The sequence below is a fragment of the Primulina tabacum genome, chromosome 5 (assembly GCF_025594145.1).
Source record: "Primulina tabacum isolate GXHZ01 chromosome 5, ASM2559414v2, whole genome shotgun sequence".
Taxonomy (NCBI): domain Eukaryota; kingdom Viridiplantae; phylum Streptophyta; class Magnoliopsida; order Lamiales; family Gesneriaceae; genus Primulina; species Primulina tabacum.
The window spans coordinates 2,660,914-2,680,814 of NC_134554.1; the positions used below are offsets into that span (position 1 = coordinate 2,660,914).

The 19,901-nt window shown below is 34.2% G+C and overlaps 5 protein-coding genes across 8 annotated transcripts; 2 read left to right on the top strand and 3 right to left on the bottom strand.

The window, feature by feature from the left end:
* Positions 1-211: 211 nt before the first annotated feature.
* Positions 212-6,201, top strand: LOC142545462 (DEAD-box ATP-dependent RNA helicase 37-like). Of its 3 annotated transcripts, none has more exons than XM_075652661.1 (7): positions 212-366; positions 1,099-1,930; positions 2,046-2,129; positions 2,667-2,909; positions 3,256-3,423; positions 4,459-4,572; positions 5,428-6,201. In XM_075652661.1, the coding sequence occupies exons 2-7, from the start codon at positions 1,196-1,198 to the stop codon at positions 5,908-5,910; spliced, it is 1,827 nt and encodes a 608-aa protein (XP_075508776.1). In that variant the 5' UTR covers positions 212-366; positions 1,099-1,195; the 3' UTR covers positions 5,911-6,201. The 3 variants fall into 3 exon arrangements, with proteins under 3 accessions (XP_075508776.1, XP_075508778.1, XP_075508777.1); XM_075652663.1 differs by having other exon boundaries at positions 218-366; positions 1,178-1,930; XM_075652662.1 differs by having other exon boundaries at positions 235-366; positions 999-1,930.
* Positions 6,202-7,230: 1,029 nt separating this feature from the next.
* On the bottom strand, positions 7,231-9,094 carry LOC142545463 (protein WHAT'S THIS FACTOR 9, mitochondrial). The gene is made up of 2 exons (XM_075652664.1): positions 8,559-9,094; positions 7,231-8,205 (listed from the first exon to the last, which is right to left on the bottom strand). The coding sequence occupies exons 1-2, from the start codon at positions 9,021-9,023 to the stop codon at positions 7,363-7,365; spliced, it is 1,308 nt and encodes a 435-aa protein (XP_075508779.1). The 5' UTR covers positions 9,024-9,094; the 3' UTR covers positions 7,231-7,362.
* A 1,270-nt stretch (positions 9,095-10,364) lies between these two features.
* Positions 10,365-11,127, bottom strand: LOC142545465 (dirigent protein 21-like). The gene is given in 2 exon segments (XM_075652667.1): positions 10,365-10,481; positions 10,483-11,127. Coding segments are annotated over 2 exon segments (591 nt in total). The 5' UTR covers positions 11,035-11,127; the 3' UTR covers positions 10,365-10,442.
* Positions 11,128-12,661: 1,534 nt separating this feature from the next.
* Positions 12,662-15,641, top strand: LOC142545464 (uncharacterized). Of its 2 annotated transcripts, none has more exons than XM_075652666.1 (4): positions 12,662-12,735; positions 13,304-14,246; positions 15,155-15,234; positions 15,318-15,641. In XM_075652666.1, the coding sequence occupies exons 2-4, from the start codon at positions 13,356-13,358 to the stop codon at positions 15,409-15,411; spliced, it is 1,065 nt and encodes a 354-aa protein (XP_075508781.1). In that variant the 5' UTR covers positions 12,662-12,735; positions 13,304-13,355; the 3' UTR covers positions 15,412-15,641. The 2 variants fall into 2 exon arrangements, with proteins under 2 accessions (XP_075508781.1, XP_075508780.1); XM_075652665.1 differs by having other exon boundaries at positions 12,677-12,735; positions 13,274-14,246.
* A 1,888-nt stretch (positions 15,642-17,529) lies between these two features.
* On the bottom strand, positions 17,530-19,159 carry LOC142544566 (homeobox-leucine zipper protein HAT14-like). The gene is made up of 4 exons (XM_075651605.1): positions 18,858-19,159; positions 18,447-18,781; positions 18,147-18,226; positions 17,530-18,011 (listed from the first exon to the last, which is right to left on the bottom strand). Exons 1-4 carry the CDS (start codon positions 19,114-19,116, stop codon positions 17,723-17,725), a joined length of 963 nt encoding a protein of 320 aa, XP_075507720.1. The 5' UTR covers positions 19,117-19,159; the 3' UTR covers positions 17,530-17,722.
* Positions 19,160-19,901: the final 742 nt, after the last annotated feature.

Here is a 19,901-nt window from a genome sequence, read left to right on the forward strand (position 1 = left end):
TGAACTATATATAACCTGCATTAGAATTTTAACATTGTATTAATATATATAATTATTAAAACAGGCCATGACACCAAAATTAGTTACTCTAATTAACTCAAACTTAATAAAATAGTATAGATCAAACTTAATAAAATAGTATAGATCAAACTTAATAAAATAGCATGGATAAATGATTTTTTATAAAAAAAATTGAAATTATTTTCAGTTCCTATATTCTCTAATTTGTGTCCCAATTCCTCTCATCCCTATATTTTCTCTTCCCCTTTTGCTCCTCTCCGTAAAGCTAGGGTTTCAAAATATTTCTTTTCACCGTCTCTATTCCAAACATGCTATCGCCGAAAAGCTAGGGCTGATCTCTCTCAGGTAAAAGGTTCACCCGCTCTTAGATACTGAAACATGAACATGCAATTCCACGTTTTTGGACTTATATCTCGGCGTATCTGTGTAATTTATTTGTGCATATCTGCATAATATATACGCGCTAGCATTTGTTAAACTGCGTTGAAGTTTAAAAGTTGAAGGTTTTGAGACGGATCTTCTGCCTGTTTGTACGTAATCTGTGTTTGTACGAAGTTTTGTTGTTGTTGTTGTAGTTGTTGTGTTTCTGTTTCTTTTTGTTTTGAACATCCGCATGGGTTCCCGGTTTTTGCTTGTATTTACTTACTCCCAGATTTTTTCCCCTTTCAATTTTAGTGATGAATCAGTTTGATGACGCAGTTTACGTCGGTTCGTGTCAAATTTCGAGTTTTTTTTTTTCAAAAACTGTTGAATTTTGATTTTCTTTCCTCCAAAAGCTGTTATTTAATCAGGGCAATGTTTGTATTTACTCACTCCCAGATTTTTCTCCCCCTTCATTTTTAGTGACGAATAAAGATCGATTATCAGTTTGATGATGCAATTTGCATTGTTTTGTGTCAAAATTTTTATCTTTTTTCTATAATGAGGGCGTTCTTGTATATACTTACTCCCATTTTTTTCTTCCCCTTCATTTTCAGTGACGAATCAAGATTGATTTATCAGCTTGACGATGCATTAGCTTTGGTTTGTTTCAAATTTTCTTTTGTAAAAAATAAAATAAAATCGTTCTTTAACCAGGGTATTGGAGTGTGATAACAAGGAAGCTACGAGATTAGTCTGAAAATTTTGAGATAGGTTTACTCTAATTTATCTGCAGTCAAGAGGTTGTTTAAAAATGAGAAATTCATGGGCAGACGCCGTCGAGAATGCAGCTTCTGGATTTTCTGATAATGCTGGGACCAGTGGAGTCAGTGAACCCACATTGGCTCCCACCAAGCCCGCATATGTCCCACCACATCTCAGGAACAAACCTCCTGCGTCAAAGCCACCTGCTCCATCCCATAGTGGTGCACCAGCAGGTAATGACAGGTCGGGGTATAGTGGATCAACAAGTGGATCTCGATGGGTTGGACCTAGGTCTGATTATGGACGTCAGGGATATAATTATGGAACCCGTGGAAGTAGTGGCTGGGGTAACAGGGACCGAGAGGTCAACCCTTTTGGTAACGAAGATCTGGATACAGACACTGAATGTGCATTTGTTGAACAGGAGAATAGTGGTATTAACTTTGATGCGTATGAGGATATTCCTGTGGAGACAAGTGGTGAAGATATACCGCCTCCCGTAAATACATTTGCGGAGATAGATTTAGGTGATGCTCTCAATTTGAATATTCGAAGGTGTAAGTATGTAAAACCAACCCCAGTTCAGCGACATGCAATACCAATTTCACTGGCAGGACGAGATCTGATGGCTTGTGCTCAAACTGGCTCGGGAAAGACTGCTGCGTTTTGCTTTCCAATCATCAGTGGAATTATGAGGGGGCAGTCTCCAATGAGACCACGTGGTGCCCGCACTGTTTTTCCACTAGCACTTATTCTTTCACCAACAAGAGAACTCTCAATGCAGGTAGGTCCAGTTATCTAACGAGCATTAGTTTCATGCTATTTTATACTTTTGTGCAACCGATGACTTCACATTTTCAGAGGGAATATGTTTGCTATTTTGCATCTTTTACCTTCAGATACACGAAGAAGCTAGGAAGTTTTCCTACCAAACCGGTGTCAGAGTAGTTGTCGCATATGGAGGAGCACCAATAAATCAGCAGGTCATAGATGTTTTTTTCTTTATTTTGCACGCGAAGGCATGAATTGTTACGTACCACTCCTCCTTGGTTTTATTTTTTATTTCATATATATTTTGCAAGGCAAATGATTATTAAATGATCAACTTTTTATCTCCCTTCTTTCTGGTTTTAGCTGCAACTTTCAGTTGAAAGATAATTTTTTAGCTATGATAAGAAAAACAAAACGGTAAATGGTATTCAAATAATAATTATTGTTAAACTAGCAAATTTAGAAATATTGATAATAACCACATGTGACCATGGTTACTTAAGGTGCAAGGCGCACATGCTCTTTGAGCCTGAGGCGCAAGGCAAAAGCACTCACTTTATCGAAGCAAAGCGCGTAGGTGTACATTTAGAATTCACATTTATAAAGTAAATTTTACTAAAATAATATTTAAAAAATGTATTGCACAAGAAATTCAATTATAACATAAACAGAAATTATTAGTAAATATATGAATCAGGTTTTCAAATTTCATATAAATAAATTATTGTAGATATTGATTTTTTGCGCAGCTGCGTGAACTTGAGAGAGGAGTTGAAATTCTTGTGGCGACTCCTGGAAGATTGGTTGATTTGCTTGAGAGAGCAAAAGTTTCATTACAGATGATAAGATATTTGGCTCTTGATGAGGCCGACAGAATGCTTGATATGGGTTTTGAGCCGCAAATCAGAAAGATTGTAGAGCAAATGGATATGCCTCCTCGTGGTGAAAGGCAGACAATGCTATTTAGTGCCACCTTTCCAAAAGAGATCCAGGTATTGAACGGATTGAGTTTCCATTCTTTTTTTGTCTTTGCTAGCTATGATCAACTTCTGAATTGTCCAGGAAGTTATTAGATAATTTCATCTTGCTGAAATTTGCTCTCTGAAAGTTGATTGATGCTAGTCTGGCATAGAGTAGTGTGAGTGAACTCGGAATCTACAAACTTGAAACAAATCTAAGTTTATGGATTGTTGATCTGGGAAAAAAATTCTGAAAATCAATTATCTTTTTGTTCTCCTTATTTTGTAATTATAGTTATTTGTGGTATGGTATGTGATGTTGCTGTGTTGTGAATATTAATACCAATAATAATCCTTTATATTGACTGTTGGCCTGCAGAGACTGGCATCCGACTTCCTTTCAAATTACATATTTTTGGCAGTCGGAAGGGTTGGTTCAAGTACAGATTTGATTGTTCAAAGAGTTGAATTTGTTCATGATAATGACAAGAGAAGCTATTTGATGGATCTTATTCATGGTCAGAGGTCAAACGGAATTCAGGGAAAGGTAGTTAATTTTATGCTGTGGTTAATATACAGAAATTGGCGCTTGTTGGATTAGTTTGATCTTTCAATTTGCTTTGTTGTTAAATTATGCTCATCTTGTTTATATGAAGATTATTTGATCAAAGTCATTTCTATTGATGAATGATTGTTCAGAAGAATTGTATTACTCTTTAGCTTACTTCTGTTCTTCTGGTGGAACCAGCATAATGTGCATTCCCACATTGCATATATTGCAAAAGGTTTTACTTCCATACTTTATGATTGAAAAAGCATAACTATTGATCATAATGAGTAAACAAGTAATCTGATCAAATTTATGCCAAATATGGCAACGACTAAGTAATTTGGTTTTCCAAATTATCCGAACTTCAGAAATTATGTTATCTTATGACTTATTTAATTTTGTATTGGAGTGTTGTTTTTTCTTTTTAATTTTTCTATTTCATGTTTAGTAAAAAATATTTTTATATGTTATGTTGATTGGAGCAATCACAGTTATTATTCTCCTGGATTCGAGTTTCATCGATGCTTGGCCTTTGTGCCTATGTACAAGCTAACGCGTAACCCTTCAATTTAGCACACTCACCACTGCTTGAGCATAATGCCTTGTATTGATCTTTAAACCTCAAGGTGCCTTTGAAGCAAACACTAAATGTAGGGTAACAACTTTAAGATGAAATGCAAGATACTTGTCTTTCAGTTTTTGCTTATAGACTGATAAGTATTTATTTCATTGTTTTAATTGTTTGTAATGTACACATTGTATTATATACGAAGGTAATATTTTTAGATATTTCGATAGAAGATATTCAAGTGCATGTTCCTTGAAGGAGCCTTGGGTCGGAACAATTTATGCCTCGCCTTGCTCTATGATAACTTTGAGCACAATGTTCCTTTGCTCTTCTACTAACCATGGGGTCGAAATTATTCATTTCTTGGCTTCGTCATTGTTTCAAACTTCCACCTTACTTTTCATCATTATTTTGTTTAGTTCAAGGGCTTTTTTTGGTTTCATTATTGTTGTCTATTCTTGCAGCAATCTCTTACATTAGTATTTGTGGAAACAAAGAAAGGAGCTGACTCATTGGAAAATTGGTTGTGTGTTAATGGTTTTCCTGCTACTACAATTCATGGAGATAGAACACAACAGGTAGTAAAATGCAACTGAATGATAATCTAACATCGTTCCTCGTCATGATATAGAATATTTGCCTTCATTGCGAATAATACTTGTATATAAATAAATGAATTATGGAAACAAAATTTTTTAAAAAAACTCACCTTTCTTCATGTGTGTTGAAGAACATATATGCTTTTATCGTTTTGCCCTATGTTGTGAGATGATAAACGTGTGAAAGTAATTAAAAATTGTTGGAATGTAGATATATACATGATTGATATGTTTTTTTAAAAATTGTTCTGCCCTCGCACTTTTCTATACCAAGTTTCTTGAAAATTTTATTACTTGATTATTGTGTCATTGCGTAAAACTTGGGGCAGTGGGGCAGGATGGGAGGCTCTAGGTCAGCTTGTGGTGGTCAACATTTGGTAAGAGAGGATCCAAGGAGAGGTGACATAGTGGACAGAAGTAGGTTGCTTTATTGACCTGAAGGCAAGGGTTGTTTCAAGAGGGTTATTATGATATTTGATGATGATATTTTGCATCTGTATTGAAGTGTTATACATCTGGGGCTAATGTAATTTGATGAGATGCGTCTTCAGTCCTTACTTTACATCTTCTTTTATGCAATCTGCCCTGTCTGACATGAAATTGCAGGAATGTTGTTTAGTACATGTTTTGTTTTCTTATGGAATGACTTTAGTTGTCTTGAACACTTGCAAAATACCATTATGATTCATGAAGAAAACTGAATGCTGTGATTATGTGCCCATGATATTTATGCTTTTAGCCACGTAGAGTAATTGAGTAAACAATTGGTTTTTCTGCCATTTCTGTTACTGGTTATTTATAATAAATATGATTTTATTTGATGTTTGGCTCCAGGAAAGGGAGCTAGCACTCAGATCCTTCAAGAGTGGGAACACGCCAATATTGGTTGCAACGGATGTGGCTGCTCGTGGTCTTGATATTCCACATGTTGCTCATGTAATCAACTTTGATCTCCCCAGTGACATAGATGATTATGTGCATCGGATAGGACGTACAGGTCGTGCTGGCAAGACAGGATTGGCAACTGCATTCTTCAACGAAAATAACACGTCTTTGGCTAAGTCATTAGCTGATTTGATGCAGGAAGCAAATCAAGAAGTACCGGAATGGTTGACTCGGTTTGCAAGTCGAGCCCCATATGGGGGTAAAAGTAGGCGTGGTGGTGGGCGTTTTGGTGGTCGTGATTTTAGAAGGGACTCCTCTTTTAATCGAACTGGGAGTGGTTCTGACCACTATGGAGGAGGCAGCGGTGGTGGTTTTGGCGGTTATGGTGGAGGTGGAGGATATGGTCAGGGGATGACTAGTGCTTGGGATTAACCGTTCACAAGCCTGCATCTTTATTATTTATGTTTGCAGAAAGAGTACAATATAATTTTTATTTTCTTGCGACTCGGAGGATTGTGAAGCTCATCTTCTTTCTGAATGGAAAGAGACAGAAGATAAGTCGATATCCGTTTTTTGAGATATTGCAAAATATACTGTTTTTCTTTTTTCCTTGGTTTCTTTAATCAAGTGATGGGGAACCTTTCGAGATTTACCAGAGATTTTCATGATAGAATTACAGTTAAAGAACACATTGATTGATATCTTTAGCTTTTCCCATGTGAATGCCAAACTTTGATCGGTGTGGGTACATGCCATACCTGCTGCTGCCCACACCCACTCCACTTTTAGTTATGCTTAAACGATTCAAAATGAAGAACGCATAAAACTTTAATTATTTCTTTTCATATTTAAAATCGTGGAAACTACCTATTTTTGTATCCAATATATTCATAGTAATAACAATAATTTATCAAATGTCCTTACGAGCATCAAAAATATCATTCATTGTTATTGTGTATACTGTGCAAAAAAGAAAATCATTGCTTGTAAAAAGAATGTGAGATTTTCACTCACGTATTTGACAAGAAACTTTTATTCTTATTTCATCATCAAGCAATCAGATTCAGAATGGGTGAAATTTTTTTAGAACAAATATTATTCGTGCGATATAATCAAGACGCGCAATAGCTTAAAAGTATTTGATTTGATTATTAGTATGTACTAACTGGGATGACACATTATGGGGTTCGCTCATTAATATATTTGTTTCAACAATTGTATAAATCAAATTAGATGAGCGTTTTTAACGATGTATTAAAGAAATTAGAAAACAGTTGTACATTTTAATTCAATGAATTAGAAAGAGGAACTACTGAAAAGAGCTTTATCCATACAAATTTTTAGGTACATTAAAGGTCAGTTTTGATAGTTTTGATGTGATATACACCTATCGTGTTTATTTCTGTGCTTATCATCATCTATTCATTGCACAATTTTGATATTCTTCGTTACGTGATTACCACTTCATTGTTGGACATGGTAAGTGAAAAGTATATCAAAACAATATTAAAGATTATTTCATAAGAAAGAAAATCCATTAATAAAAAAAAGGGTTTGAAAGACACATCATCCTTCTACCTAGTCTGTGAGTGACAATGAAAACCTCCCTGGTTGTAAGACAATCAAATTATATCATATGTGACAGATCAACTATGGTGTCTTCCCACTTGAGCAACATTTGTCTAAAGCAAAGTTGTCAAGACTCGAAAAACGGAAACAAAACTCTGTTCGAGATGGAGAAATATAAAGCTCAAAAAATTCAGATCGTGCCTCCACCTATAGAAATATAAATTCTTGTCAATCTGAAGACGAGGATAAAATCATGCAGGCAAGTTTTCTTGCCAAAGGAGAGACATTGAACTTAAACTCAATTCAAATAGCTTACTAATCCTTCTCGGAACCAATTTCTTCCCCAGAATCACAGCATTCATCAGTAACTTCCATGTCTTCTTCCTCAATTTCTTCTTCTTTTGTGTAGTTGGCCACATTATTATCAAATGAATGATCAAGACTGGTTAAAATATCCAGAGCTTTATTTCGATAAATTAACCCAGTTCTCATCACGTATTGTAATTTATCCCTAAGGCGGGTAAGAGGGTGTGGGTCAACCAATCTTCCTCGACGGTAACCCTCTCTTAGCACCACAGTGGTCGTCTTACATTTCAGCGTGAGGTAGAATATACCAGGGTATCTTGTAAATAGTCTAGTGAACTTGTGCGGAAGATTCAGTTCCTCTCTCAAGCTCCTAAGGTAATTTCTTTTCGTTTTCTTGTAAATAGTCAGCCACAGAAACTCGTGTAACACCCCAACAACTCGTTTCTCCATAAGCTCACTATTCGGATCAATTGCCCTCGAATCCTCGTAGGGAGAAATGTATGGCAGCTTCTGAAACTCATCCATCCACGCTTTCACCCTTTTTTGAGCCCCATAACCTCTCGGAAAACTCATGCTAAACTCTAATGCAGCCTTCCCCCTTTTACAATTGCCATAACCAGACACGGCATCACTAGAAGTGTCAACGATGCTACCTCCGATGCCCTTTTCATTCATCTTCTGCAACATAGAGACTGAATATTCCTCCGGCCAGTGAACAAGCTTCAAACTGTTCAATCCATTTGTTCCCTTAATAACCCGAAAATGGTCTGGAAATTTTCTAACCAAGTTTCGGTCAAAATCGTCTGGTAATCCCAAATCCCATTTCAAAGGATGTATTGCTTGCAGGGGCAACTTTAAAATAAGAAAGCATCACAGGTAAGAAACACAAATGAGGGCACGAATTATACGAACACAATGCATCAGCATTGGTACCATTCTAAAACTGAACTCTAGGGAAAAATGACTTTTTGATTACAAAAAACAAAAGCTCGAGAGAACACACAGGGGAAAAAAGCGTAAAAATCAGTTAGACTATTATTTTCTCAAATGTTACTTTAGCTCAAGATCAGCCGTCAATCAGCAAATAAAAACAGAAATCTTATCAGCTCTACAACTCCAGAAAATGCCTTATCAGAAGCAATCCAAGCAATCGCACGAGAAAAAACACCAAAAACGAAATACATTTACAAAGCAGGAAACTTTACCATTTTATTCCTCGTCATCATAAGAAGCCGGCAAAGTCTTTCGACAATATCATCTTCAGATTCATTAAACACACTAATTTCCCAGTCGTGCATCCTTTGTCCCAGCTGGGTCAGCTTAAAACAAGGCAGAGAGGGGTATTTCGGGTGAGCGAACTCCTCGAACAGAGTGGGGTACCTTCGGACGAAGCGCAGAGTTGGCACGGTGAGGCCGAGCAGCTTTTGAGAGTCTAACAGTGATTTTGAAGTTAAAAAGGCCGTGGATGAACGTGCTATAGCGTCTTTGATGAGACACGCAGCCTTAAGGTCAGTCTGGGTATCAGTAATGTGGTCCATCGAACGATTTTTCACCCATTTTAATCGAACTTTTGCTATCGAACGGAAATGGTGAAGATTATGAAGTGGAGAGAAGAGGATATTGTTGCTTTGAAAGAATGATCGCAAGATGTTTGTCGAAATGCTTCTCATGTCATGAATGTTCTTGCAGGCTTCGAAAGCCGTTTGAGTCCAATATTCTTCTCCGGAACGAGCTTAGGTTGTGTTTGCGAGAATTAGAAATCGATGGATTTTGATCATGATTTTATTATTAAAATAAAATAATATATTAAATTTTAAATTTATGTTTTATTTATTTTTATATATTATCAGTATAGAGTATAAAAAAAAATTCAAATGATATAATAATTCAGTTAACATCATAATTAAAAATAAAATACTATATAAAAATGTAAGAGATGTATTTGAAATGTATTGTCTTCTCTAAACAATAAAATTATATTTGAATAAAATAGAAATTCATGTATCTGAAATTAAATATTCATCTTTACCTTACATATTACTTTAATTTATATAATAATTATTATTTAAAACATATTTAAATGTCATTTTGATTCCTTCTAATGAACTTTTGACATAACTTTTATTAGAATGTTTTATAGATCAATTTTGTGAGACATATTTTTTCTTTAACTCACATATATTAATTCGTAAAACGGTTTCACATATATTATGGAAAAAAAGTGAACCTCGTGAATACATACTACTTACATAATTTTAGCATAAAGTATAAAATTATACAACAGATAGTCGTACAAAATATATCGTATTTAAATAATTTTCATTAAATTTGGATACTAATTTTTTGACACACACACACAGATATATTTATATATATATATATATATATATATATATATATATATATTGCTTTCATTTTCATGTATTAGAAATCAACAATAGGTAGCATAAAAATGAGTCTCTTAATTATATATATTGTATAGACTAAATGTCCTAGTATGAAATAATAATGACACATAATTTGAAGACAACTAAACATTTAACTAAAAGTCGTTTAAATCCTTTTCATCAATAAAGATTTGTCGTGTAATAAATTAAATAATAAGCTATATATAATTAGAACTGTTTTGCAGGTACGAAACGAGGGTCCATAGGTTTGAAAATATTATCAATCTTTACCTAAACCCACTATATAAAATATAATATATAAATAAAGGGAAGCAGGTGTACATACCAACTAACTCAAACATAAAAAAAAACAAAAAATTGTGTTAGACGTTTTTATAAATCGTATTTTGTGATACGGATCTCTTATTTGGGTTATTTATAAAAAATTATTATTTTTTATTGTGAATATCAGTAGGATTCACTCATATCACACATAAATATTCGTCGGATCGTCTTACAAAATACTTGTATGAACAGACAGGTGGCCAAAATTAATTCATTATTAGAAATTTAAAGTTTTCTAGATAGAAGGATGCAATTTTTTTTATTTAGATACATTTAGAAAAAGATAGCAACCAGTTTAATTAATTTAATCTTCAGTGCTCAACGAAATATGACTGATGAATTAAACATGAAAATCAATCAATAATGGAAAACATAGACATTGTACTCCACCACAGCAATCAGCATCCCCAGTTTTATTGAAAGCATGAGTCTTCGCCTGAGCGTAGCCGCGCGCAAACCGGAAAACACCGCTGCCTCCCACAACCGGCATCTCCCTCACGCCGGATAAAACCGCGTTCCTCCCCAATATACTGAGCGTGCTGCCGTTGAATTTCCCCTCCGTGAAAACATAGTTCAGTACCATCAAAAACCCGAAGTTATGCAAATCAGCCGACGCGTATATCCCTTGTGCTCTCCCCACGATTTCCGAGCTCATTTCTGGGCCAAGAGTCAACGGGTCGTCGAACATAAACACCGCGCCGAAGCCGGTGACGGAGGAATTCGTGACTGCGGCCTCCGCGACCCGAACGGCGGTGGGGTTGGGGTCACTGACTTTGTCGTGGAAGTAGAAGTGAAGGTGGCTGAGTTTTTGTCTCTTGAGGCCCATTTCTTGTCTGGACAATTCCCTTGCGAAGTATTCTTGGGACTTTCCAGCAGGAATGAAAGTTGCCAAAAGAAAGAGAGTTACGGGAATGGTGGACGTGAATTTTACGGCGGAAGTGGCGGCCATGATGATGGAGATTAATCAAGGTAATGTTGGAACTTTATGAAAGAGCACAAATGCATGGGAATTGATCTCTCATTTATAGCACATTCAAGGTTTTTTTTTAAAAAAAAAAATTATTTTGGCCTTTTGGGTGAGTATATAGCACTTTCAAGTTATATATATTGTATTATGTAAGAAATTTTACAAGAAAAAAAATAAAAGTACTTTTGGCCCATTCCATGATTTACATGTCTGCCATTCGCATGACAGCAAATGTCTCACTCACGACTGACTCTATCCTATAACTAAAGGTAACAATTTTTAAGAAATCAAACAGAGGGTTCATGTATCTCCATCCTTCCTATTCATATAAAAATTGAATTACACAAAGATGGATAGTTTATAGAGTTAAGTTCAGGACATGGGATTCATCCATCATATTGGACTGTTCGCTTATCAGTTGAGTCTGATGTTTTTTGGTCATTGAAGCGTTAAACAACAATTCGAAGCCTTATTAATCTATTTTAAGTTTAATAGTAGAAGATTGTAAAATCGTTGCGAAGGATTAATAATATTTGTCACGTTCCCTTGCCCACTTTGATAATGGTGTCCCCGAAGTTGTGTACATGTAATTGTTATAAGATAACAAGACATCATGGTTTGCTTGTGCTAATAAGTGATGGCAGTATAGCATGCCTGTTTTTCAAATATTTTATCATTTAATTTTAAATGAGTTGAAATGATAACTAATTATATGTCATTTAGAATAATAAAATTTAAAAAATATTAATTTTAAATTCTCAGTTTAATCCAGGTAGATCTAAGGCCATCTCCAACCCATATCATCTATTTTCCGTCCTCTATCCTCTAAAATAGATATTCATGATCTCTATTTTCAAAAACCTTCTCCAACACATATTCTATATATTACCAAATACTCTATTTCTTTAATTTATTTCATTTTCAACCCATATCTTTTAAATATTACCAAATATTTCATTTATCTGATTTATTTAATTTTCAAACACACACACATATATATAATTAATTAATTTCATAATATATTATTTAACTAAACTTAATTAATTCGCTAAACAAATATCGCATTTTTATCAAGTTAAGTTAAATCGATAATAAATGTTTGTAGTAAATTATGTTATGTATTTTTTTTCTCATTACATTGTTCATTAATTTTATTTCGTGACTATTATAAATTATAATTAATTCATGCAAAAAAATAAAACAATTAAAATAAATTTTTCAGAATTATATCATTCAAAATATAAAAAATAAAATGGACAAAAAATTATTTAAAATTAAAAACACTTAAAAAATTCGAAATTAAATAAAGTGGCCAAAAAATTATTTAGCATTAAAAATAATTAAAAAATTCGAAATTATTAAAAAATTGGCCAAAAAATTTGATAAAACTACAAGGGTTATATTGCAATTTTCATAATGATAATTCTGTAATTATTTGTATCTTTCACCCCATCCTCTATTTGAATAGTTGTCTTCCATTTTTAGAGGATTACTATTCCTTCCTCTAAAATGGAGTAGACAAATAAAGATTGGTTATAGGAGAATCCATTCTCTATAATAAAAAAATACTTCATTTTGAAGTTGGGTTGGAGATGTCCTAAGAACAACTAGTTCTATCACAGCCGTACGAGTCGGGTCTGGAACGTGACCAAGTGCGCTGTCGGCGTTGAAGTCAATAAGCAGGTAAGAGATCGCGTGCACATACTTGTTCTATGCGTCCATTTTTACAAACATATGTTACAATTTTTATGTTTTTGCTGCTGAATTTAGGTACATATTGACTATTTCGTTTCGTTCTATATTTTTTGTTAGTAAGTTTATACGAAAATGCGAGTCTCTCAGCTTTCTCGGTCTTGATTGTTTGGCCTTGTCGTGTTTTTTGAATGTTTTTTTTATCAATATTTTTATACTATATTTTATATTAATAACCGTGACCCTTTATTCAGTTCGCATTAAATATTATTTTTTTATTAAAATTATTTAGTACCTAGGATAAAAAGCCATTTTTTTTATCAATAACTCAATTTTATAGAATTTGATATTTTCAAACTTCTATTATTATTATTATGATAGTAAAAAGAAGTTCGGAAATGTGTGTATATATTTTTATATATATGTATTGTTGTTCTAGACCCTTCCGTTGAAAAAAATGCCTAATTTTGTTTTTGATTCCAATTCTAGACCCTTCCATTTAGTTTGGTTAAATTTCCATTTCTCATAGCGCCTTCGTGACGAGATTCTTCTTTGTCAGAACCTGGGGTGAGACCTGCTTCTTCCTGTCCTGGACACCAATTTTCCTATCGATGGCGAGAATGGGCGAGGGAGATAAACGCTGGATTGTGGAGGACCGTCCTGACGGTACCAACGTCCACAACTGGCATTGGTCCGAAACCAATTGCCTCGATTGGTCTAGGAATTTCTTCAAGAATCTACTCTGCAACAAAACCCTTCTCTCTGGCGAGGGAAATCTCTACATAAGGACCGAGAATCTAGAAAAGCTTGAAGGGGAAGCCTATGTTAATGTTCGCAAAGGGAAGATAATACCTGGGTATGAGCTTAATCTGGTTCTTTCCTACGTGGCTGAGGCCAAGGATTCTAATGGGGATTCCGTGATTTTGTCCACCGAGGGTTCTGTTGAAGTGCCCTATATTTCTGACGAGAATGCTGGTGAGGATCCTGATATTAGGGTTACCATCAAGGATGATGGGCCGGTGGGGAAAAGATTGAGGGAGGGGTTTCTTGCTAAGGGGAAGCCATTCGTGTTTGAGAAGATTAGGGAGTATGTCGATGCGATGGCGAAAGGTGGCCCTGCTAAGGACGACTTGGAGTGTAAGAAAGTTGTAGCAAAGAAAGCGAGTTTTTCTTCACCTTCTACGGATGCGAGTAATGTGGAAAAGAACAGTACTTTGGCTGTGAAGGAGAACAAGAAGGAGGAAAAGAAAAAGGAAGGATTTAAGACGATAACAATGAGCGAGAAGTTCTACTGTCGGGCAAAAGATATGTATGAGATTTTGATGGACGAGAATAGGTGGAAGGGGTTCACTCAGAGCAATGCACGGATAAGTAAAGAGGTTTGGGGAGAGTTTAGTATATTCGACGGGTCGGTGACTGGTAGAAATCTGGAGTTGCAAGAGGGCAAGTATATTGTTCAGAATTGGCGGTTTGGTAGCTGGCCGGATGGCATAGTGTCCAAGGTATGATAAATATTCTCTCTTACGAGCAATCCTTCATTTAGTTATGTTATGAATGTTCTTTTTTGGTGTTTTTTAATTTGTTCGACATTGAGTCCACAATATTAATGCTTTTGGCTCTGTTTTATGTTTCGTTTGCGGTCGAGGAAGGCTAAATTTGTTCGATTTTGTTGTGATGTATTTATGGAACTTGTTGGGTATTTTAGTTGGATGACGTGTCTTGCCTCTTGAGACTCTCTCATTCAAAGAAAATGGACTATTTCATTTACGTGTGAGTTAGACCCCTTGAATGATTTTCAAATACCAAGTTAACAGCAATCCGGGTTATTGGCAAGTTGCTGATTAAGCATCCAGTTGAGCTAAGTGTTTACTCACCAAATTCCTAGTGTGTAAATAAAGCTATGATTGTGCAGTTTTGTGCTCTCTGGTTTTCCGAATCCCGAGCATCTGAATACTCTCCACAGGATAGGTTATGGATGCTCGTTTCCCCTCGGTAGCCTTTCGATGATAGAATAATCTGAACTGGGATTTGATGAAACAGAAAATGAAATGTACTCAATATTTACGGGATAAGACATAATTATGTGAATAGAAGCATGGTTTTTTCTGGGTAACTAGGATAAGAAGCCAAAGGATCCTCTGTTAATTGATGAATGCCAAAGCAGCAGATCGTTTTTCATCTTCTGCAATAGGTTTTGTTCCAAATCATGTGTGGCTTTTACACGTATATGAGCCTGGACTAGCTAATGAAATTTCGTCAATTTCATTTTGTTGTTTATCTTGTCCGACCTATCAAGCTATCTTTTATGCTATTTAGGCACGGAAAGCTTCTCCCTGATGTGTACATATCATTGTTGGAACTTTTGAAGTAAGAATTTTGCTGATGGCATGATGTTTTCTTGATTATGCAGGTGAGCCTTACTTTTGAGGAGCCTGAATCTGGTGTGACAATTGTCAAGCTCACACACATCGATATACCTGTGGAAGATAGGTTTGTAACTCTTGATCGAGTTATATATTTTGAATCTTTTGTGATTTTTTGATTTCTCTTGTCAATAATTTATGATCTTGCAGATATGGCAATGCAACGGTGGTGGAAAATACCGAGAGAGGATGGAGGGATCTTATTTTCCACAAAATACGAGCTGTTTTTGGCTTTGGAATGTGAAATTTTCTTCTCTGCTCATATTATCAAAGAACTTTTGTCATTATTTCTTGACTATTGAAATATGGAGTTAATGTGTCTTTATAGACCAAAAATTGTGGAATGTGTTACACGAAAGGTCGTTTCTGGTGAATTTTTATGCAATATCGGAATTTTTTTGCGATCAGCTATTTACTCCTTGGTTGCGTTGAATACTGATATTATATGTTTCCACGTCACATTTCCATGAATTTCCTGTCTGTGTTGAGTTTGTGATTTAAGATCCTAGATAATGGTTCATTAATCTCTGCTGGTAGCTGCTTGTTAATAACCCTAACGATAGCATGCCTAGATATTTGAAACATGGTGATTTAGAATTTTTGGGAAATAGGACAACGATTGCAGAATCCATCGTCATAAAAAAAAAAAAAAAACTGTGTGTTGATCTAGATTTGTTAGTTTGTAGCTCTTGTATTATAGGTATGAGACATAAAACTTGAATTACATGTTTTCTTGGGTTGATTTTGGGCTTCTTCCACTCCCGACGTTTTCAAATTGTGTACTGTGACACTTACTTTACTTCTTGTAAACACCGATACCTTCTTGATTATTTGCATTTTATACTATTTCCCACACGTTAATTGTAAATGGATTGGAATAACCTCTTTTTACTGGGAATTAGTCTCTGTACTTGCGTTAGCGTTTTGTGGCCTTTTACGCCTTTGAGAGACACTTTCATCTTTTCTGTCTCTAAATGTGAGGACATGATCAGCTGTCTTATTCAACACTATAAAAATATGCTGCAAGAAATGGACTTTTCTGGACAGAAATGAAAAGAATTTTGGGGAAAAAATTTAAACTACACGGACTTGAATAAATAAATCCCCTCGTAATGTTTGATCTTTTGATCATTTGCGGCTTCATGGAATTAAATATACAAGTCGCCAATATATTAGCGTACATGATCAGTGAAGTCATTGCCTGATTATCTTTAGACACGACATCGATTTGATTGCTTCTTTGCTACAATATTACATCAGTTCAATCATGCGTGAATATCAATTATTTATTAGGTCTGACTGGTATTTAGTGGAAATTTTCATGGTTCTGAGGACCAAATTATATTAATGTTTTTGTAATTTTAAAAAGGACAAAAAATTAAAGAAAACGATTACTGTATTGACTTTTACTTACAGTGTGTTTGATCACATGGATTTAATAAAATTTGGTGGGATTTATACTTGGAAATCTCATTTAATAAATTTTTAAAACAAGATTAATATTTGGTGAGATTTGATAAATGAAATTTTGACAAAAATGTAATGATTCATGAGATTTTACGAAGTTTACGTTATATGAACAAAATAAATTAAATTTTTTTAAAACTAATTAAAATATCATTTTTTTATAAAAAATACATTTGATTCACAACTTTCGATAAAGTGGAAAATTATTTTGAAATTTTTTAAATATTTATATATTTTAAAAATTATGTGGATTCTTTTTTTCTTATGATTCTCAATTGTTTTTTGATAATAAAAACCTAATTTATCATAATTTGATGATTTTATCTCAATGTTTTATGGATTTTTTTCATTATTAAAGTGTTTATTAAATAAAAATATTTTTTATATTTATAAATTTTTATTATTTATATTATATATATAAACAATTTATAAATATTAAGTATTATTGATAAAAAATGGATATAAAAAATAATAAGTAAAATTAATTTTTTAAATATTACATAATGTTAATTTTAATTATCAAATTCAGATCTTAAATTCAATTAGCAACACACTACAATGAATTCTATATTCATGGATTTAAAATCCAAATCCAATTTTAATCACAATTCCAATTCCAAGTCTAATTTTTAATTCTGCATCGCGTTAATGATACAAATGCTTAGTTTGCTCAATTCTTATGAAAAATATATAATATAATATATATAAATATATGAAATTATAAAAAAATTGGACAAGTCATTATATTCATAACATTTAATACTGATGATTCGGGAGACAACACTCACCAATCATCATCCACCTTTCATCATTTTGTTTTCACAATAATCAAACTAAAACAAAACAGATTTTCATTAAAATATTAAAAGAAAAACATTGTTCATCAATTCTACAGATTCCTGCCCCACAAAATTCAAGGGGATATTAACCAGATCAAGAAATTAATTTTTTTTAAAAGAAAATCATCAGACCTCAAAAAATGATATTCCAAATACCAGGTATATATATATATACACACAAATGGGGAAGAAAAAACAAAAACAAAAAACAAAAAACAAAAATCACAATTTTTTCTTCTGTAGCCTTTATTATGGCTCAAGAAGTGGCCTGATTGACGGTTTGCTCGCTAGAGAGAGTCCTATACTGGCAGCCACTGTGGCGGCAGTGGCGTTGTTGGTGGTGGTGGTGGTGGCCACCCTTTCGCACGAGGGGCACATTGTCAGAGTGGTGGCAGGGAGGTGCTCGTAAAATGGTTGTGAAGCTTTGAGAGCTCTTAGTTCACGAAGCTCCTTCTGCAGCCGTCTGTTCTCTTCTGTCAATCTCTCACAGCACCTCTTTAAATATTCACAATCCACCTCTGTCTGCTTCAATTTCGTTCTGGTGGATTTAAAACAATTATATTTAATATATAAACCCCAAAAATATGCGTACATATACGAGGAAAGAGACATCGTTCAAGAAAATTTATGGTCTTGGAACCATAAATTTACGAAAAAATATCTTTTGCGTTACCTAGCTCGTCTGTTCTGGAACCATACTTCCACTTGTCGAGGACGAAGATTCAACTGCTTCGCCAGTGCAAGCTTTTGCCTCTGTTACCAAATATTCAAACCCCATTTCAGCACTACAGTTATATTCTTCTCGCACGAACACGTTTCAGCAAATGGAAATCAATCCGTAGAATAAATTTTGCAAGGAGAAGAAACTACATAAAAATAGTCCACCCCCTACTTTTTTAATTCAAGTTGCTGTTATTCATGGAGTTGTTTATTGAAATGTCTGGAGCATATAGATACAAATGTAAGGACTTACAGGGTTGAGAGTGTTGTGTTCTTTGAAACTTTCTTCAAGAAAAGAAGACTGTTCTTTTGTGAGTCTGAGTTTTTTTCTTGAGATACCATTTTCGTATTCTTCGTCACTACCTCTTGAGCTAGAACCACCCCCATCGGCACTGTCAACTAGTTGTTCACTAAAATTTGAAGAAACCAAAGAATCGAAATCTCTCTTCCCCCCTCCATTTTTAAACACCGAAGAATCCATCTGAAAACCTGAAATCCCGGGAGCTTCTGTCTTATCCTCGGGGTTTTCATTCACTGCAGAGGCCGTTCTCCGGTTCACCTCCAACCCACTTCTCTCTTCATCGATCACTGTAAAAGGAAGTTGTATTAAACATCAGACTGATAAGATTGATAATTAGTAAAAAGCAAAGTTGAAAGAGTTTACGGCTCTGGGTAAGCCATGGGAAAGGGAACTTGGTGAGTGCTACAGAAGGCTGACTCCTAGGAACCGGAGAAAAAGGCATCAGATCAAGCTGAACCGGCTGAAAATCTTTTTTTCCTTTACCATTTTCTGCTTCAGAAGCGCCGAGTTTTCCCACGGCCATGCAGAACCCTAATTGATCCTCACCGACGACACCATCGTTTGATTTTTCAACAAAAGAGAAGGGCTTCGGGGTGTCGCCTAAACTTAGAGACAACTCCATCAAACAGTGAGAAATAGGAGACGAGATCTTCTTTTTATAAATTATGCAGAGGTCCAATGCCTCATTGATCGAAGAGATACTGGTACCCTTCAGAGTTAATATTAATATGATTTGACAAAAAGCAATGGTAAATTTTCATATTATAAAATGAAGTAAACGAACGATTGATTAATTATTAGAAATTCGATTTTTCTGCAATATGTGCATTTTATTTGAGTAACATAATTTGCATGTTATTGCGTTAGTCCAAAAATTTATCAACACATGTAAAAAAACATCAACTTTGAGTTATATCGTCATAAAAAAATAGTTATGAGATGTATTTTGGGGTAAATGTATTGTTATGAGTTATCAAGTTTCGGTTTTTTCATTTAATATCTGTTATAATATATGACTGGCCAATTTTTTTAAACTAGTTATCTAATTTTTTTGTGGAAGTAATTTTAAATTTTATTATACAATATATATTACCACATTATTCAAAATGTTTAAGATAAAATATCTCGATTTATTCAGTGTCATCGTGACAAAAAATTATAGATGTGCTTACATTTGTCCCTTAATTATAACCAGCGCTCAAGTAAATCAACCAAATTACTATTTGTTTCATTTTTCTAGTTCCGCTCTACATTATACCCTACTCAAGTACTCGTTCTTTTATATATTTATTATTATATTATATAAATATAATTAATGATTAGTACATTCTTTTGTCGCCCCCTTAAACTATTATAAAATAGAATGTAGATATAGAGATAATATATTCTACAATTTATATATAAAAA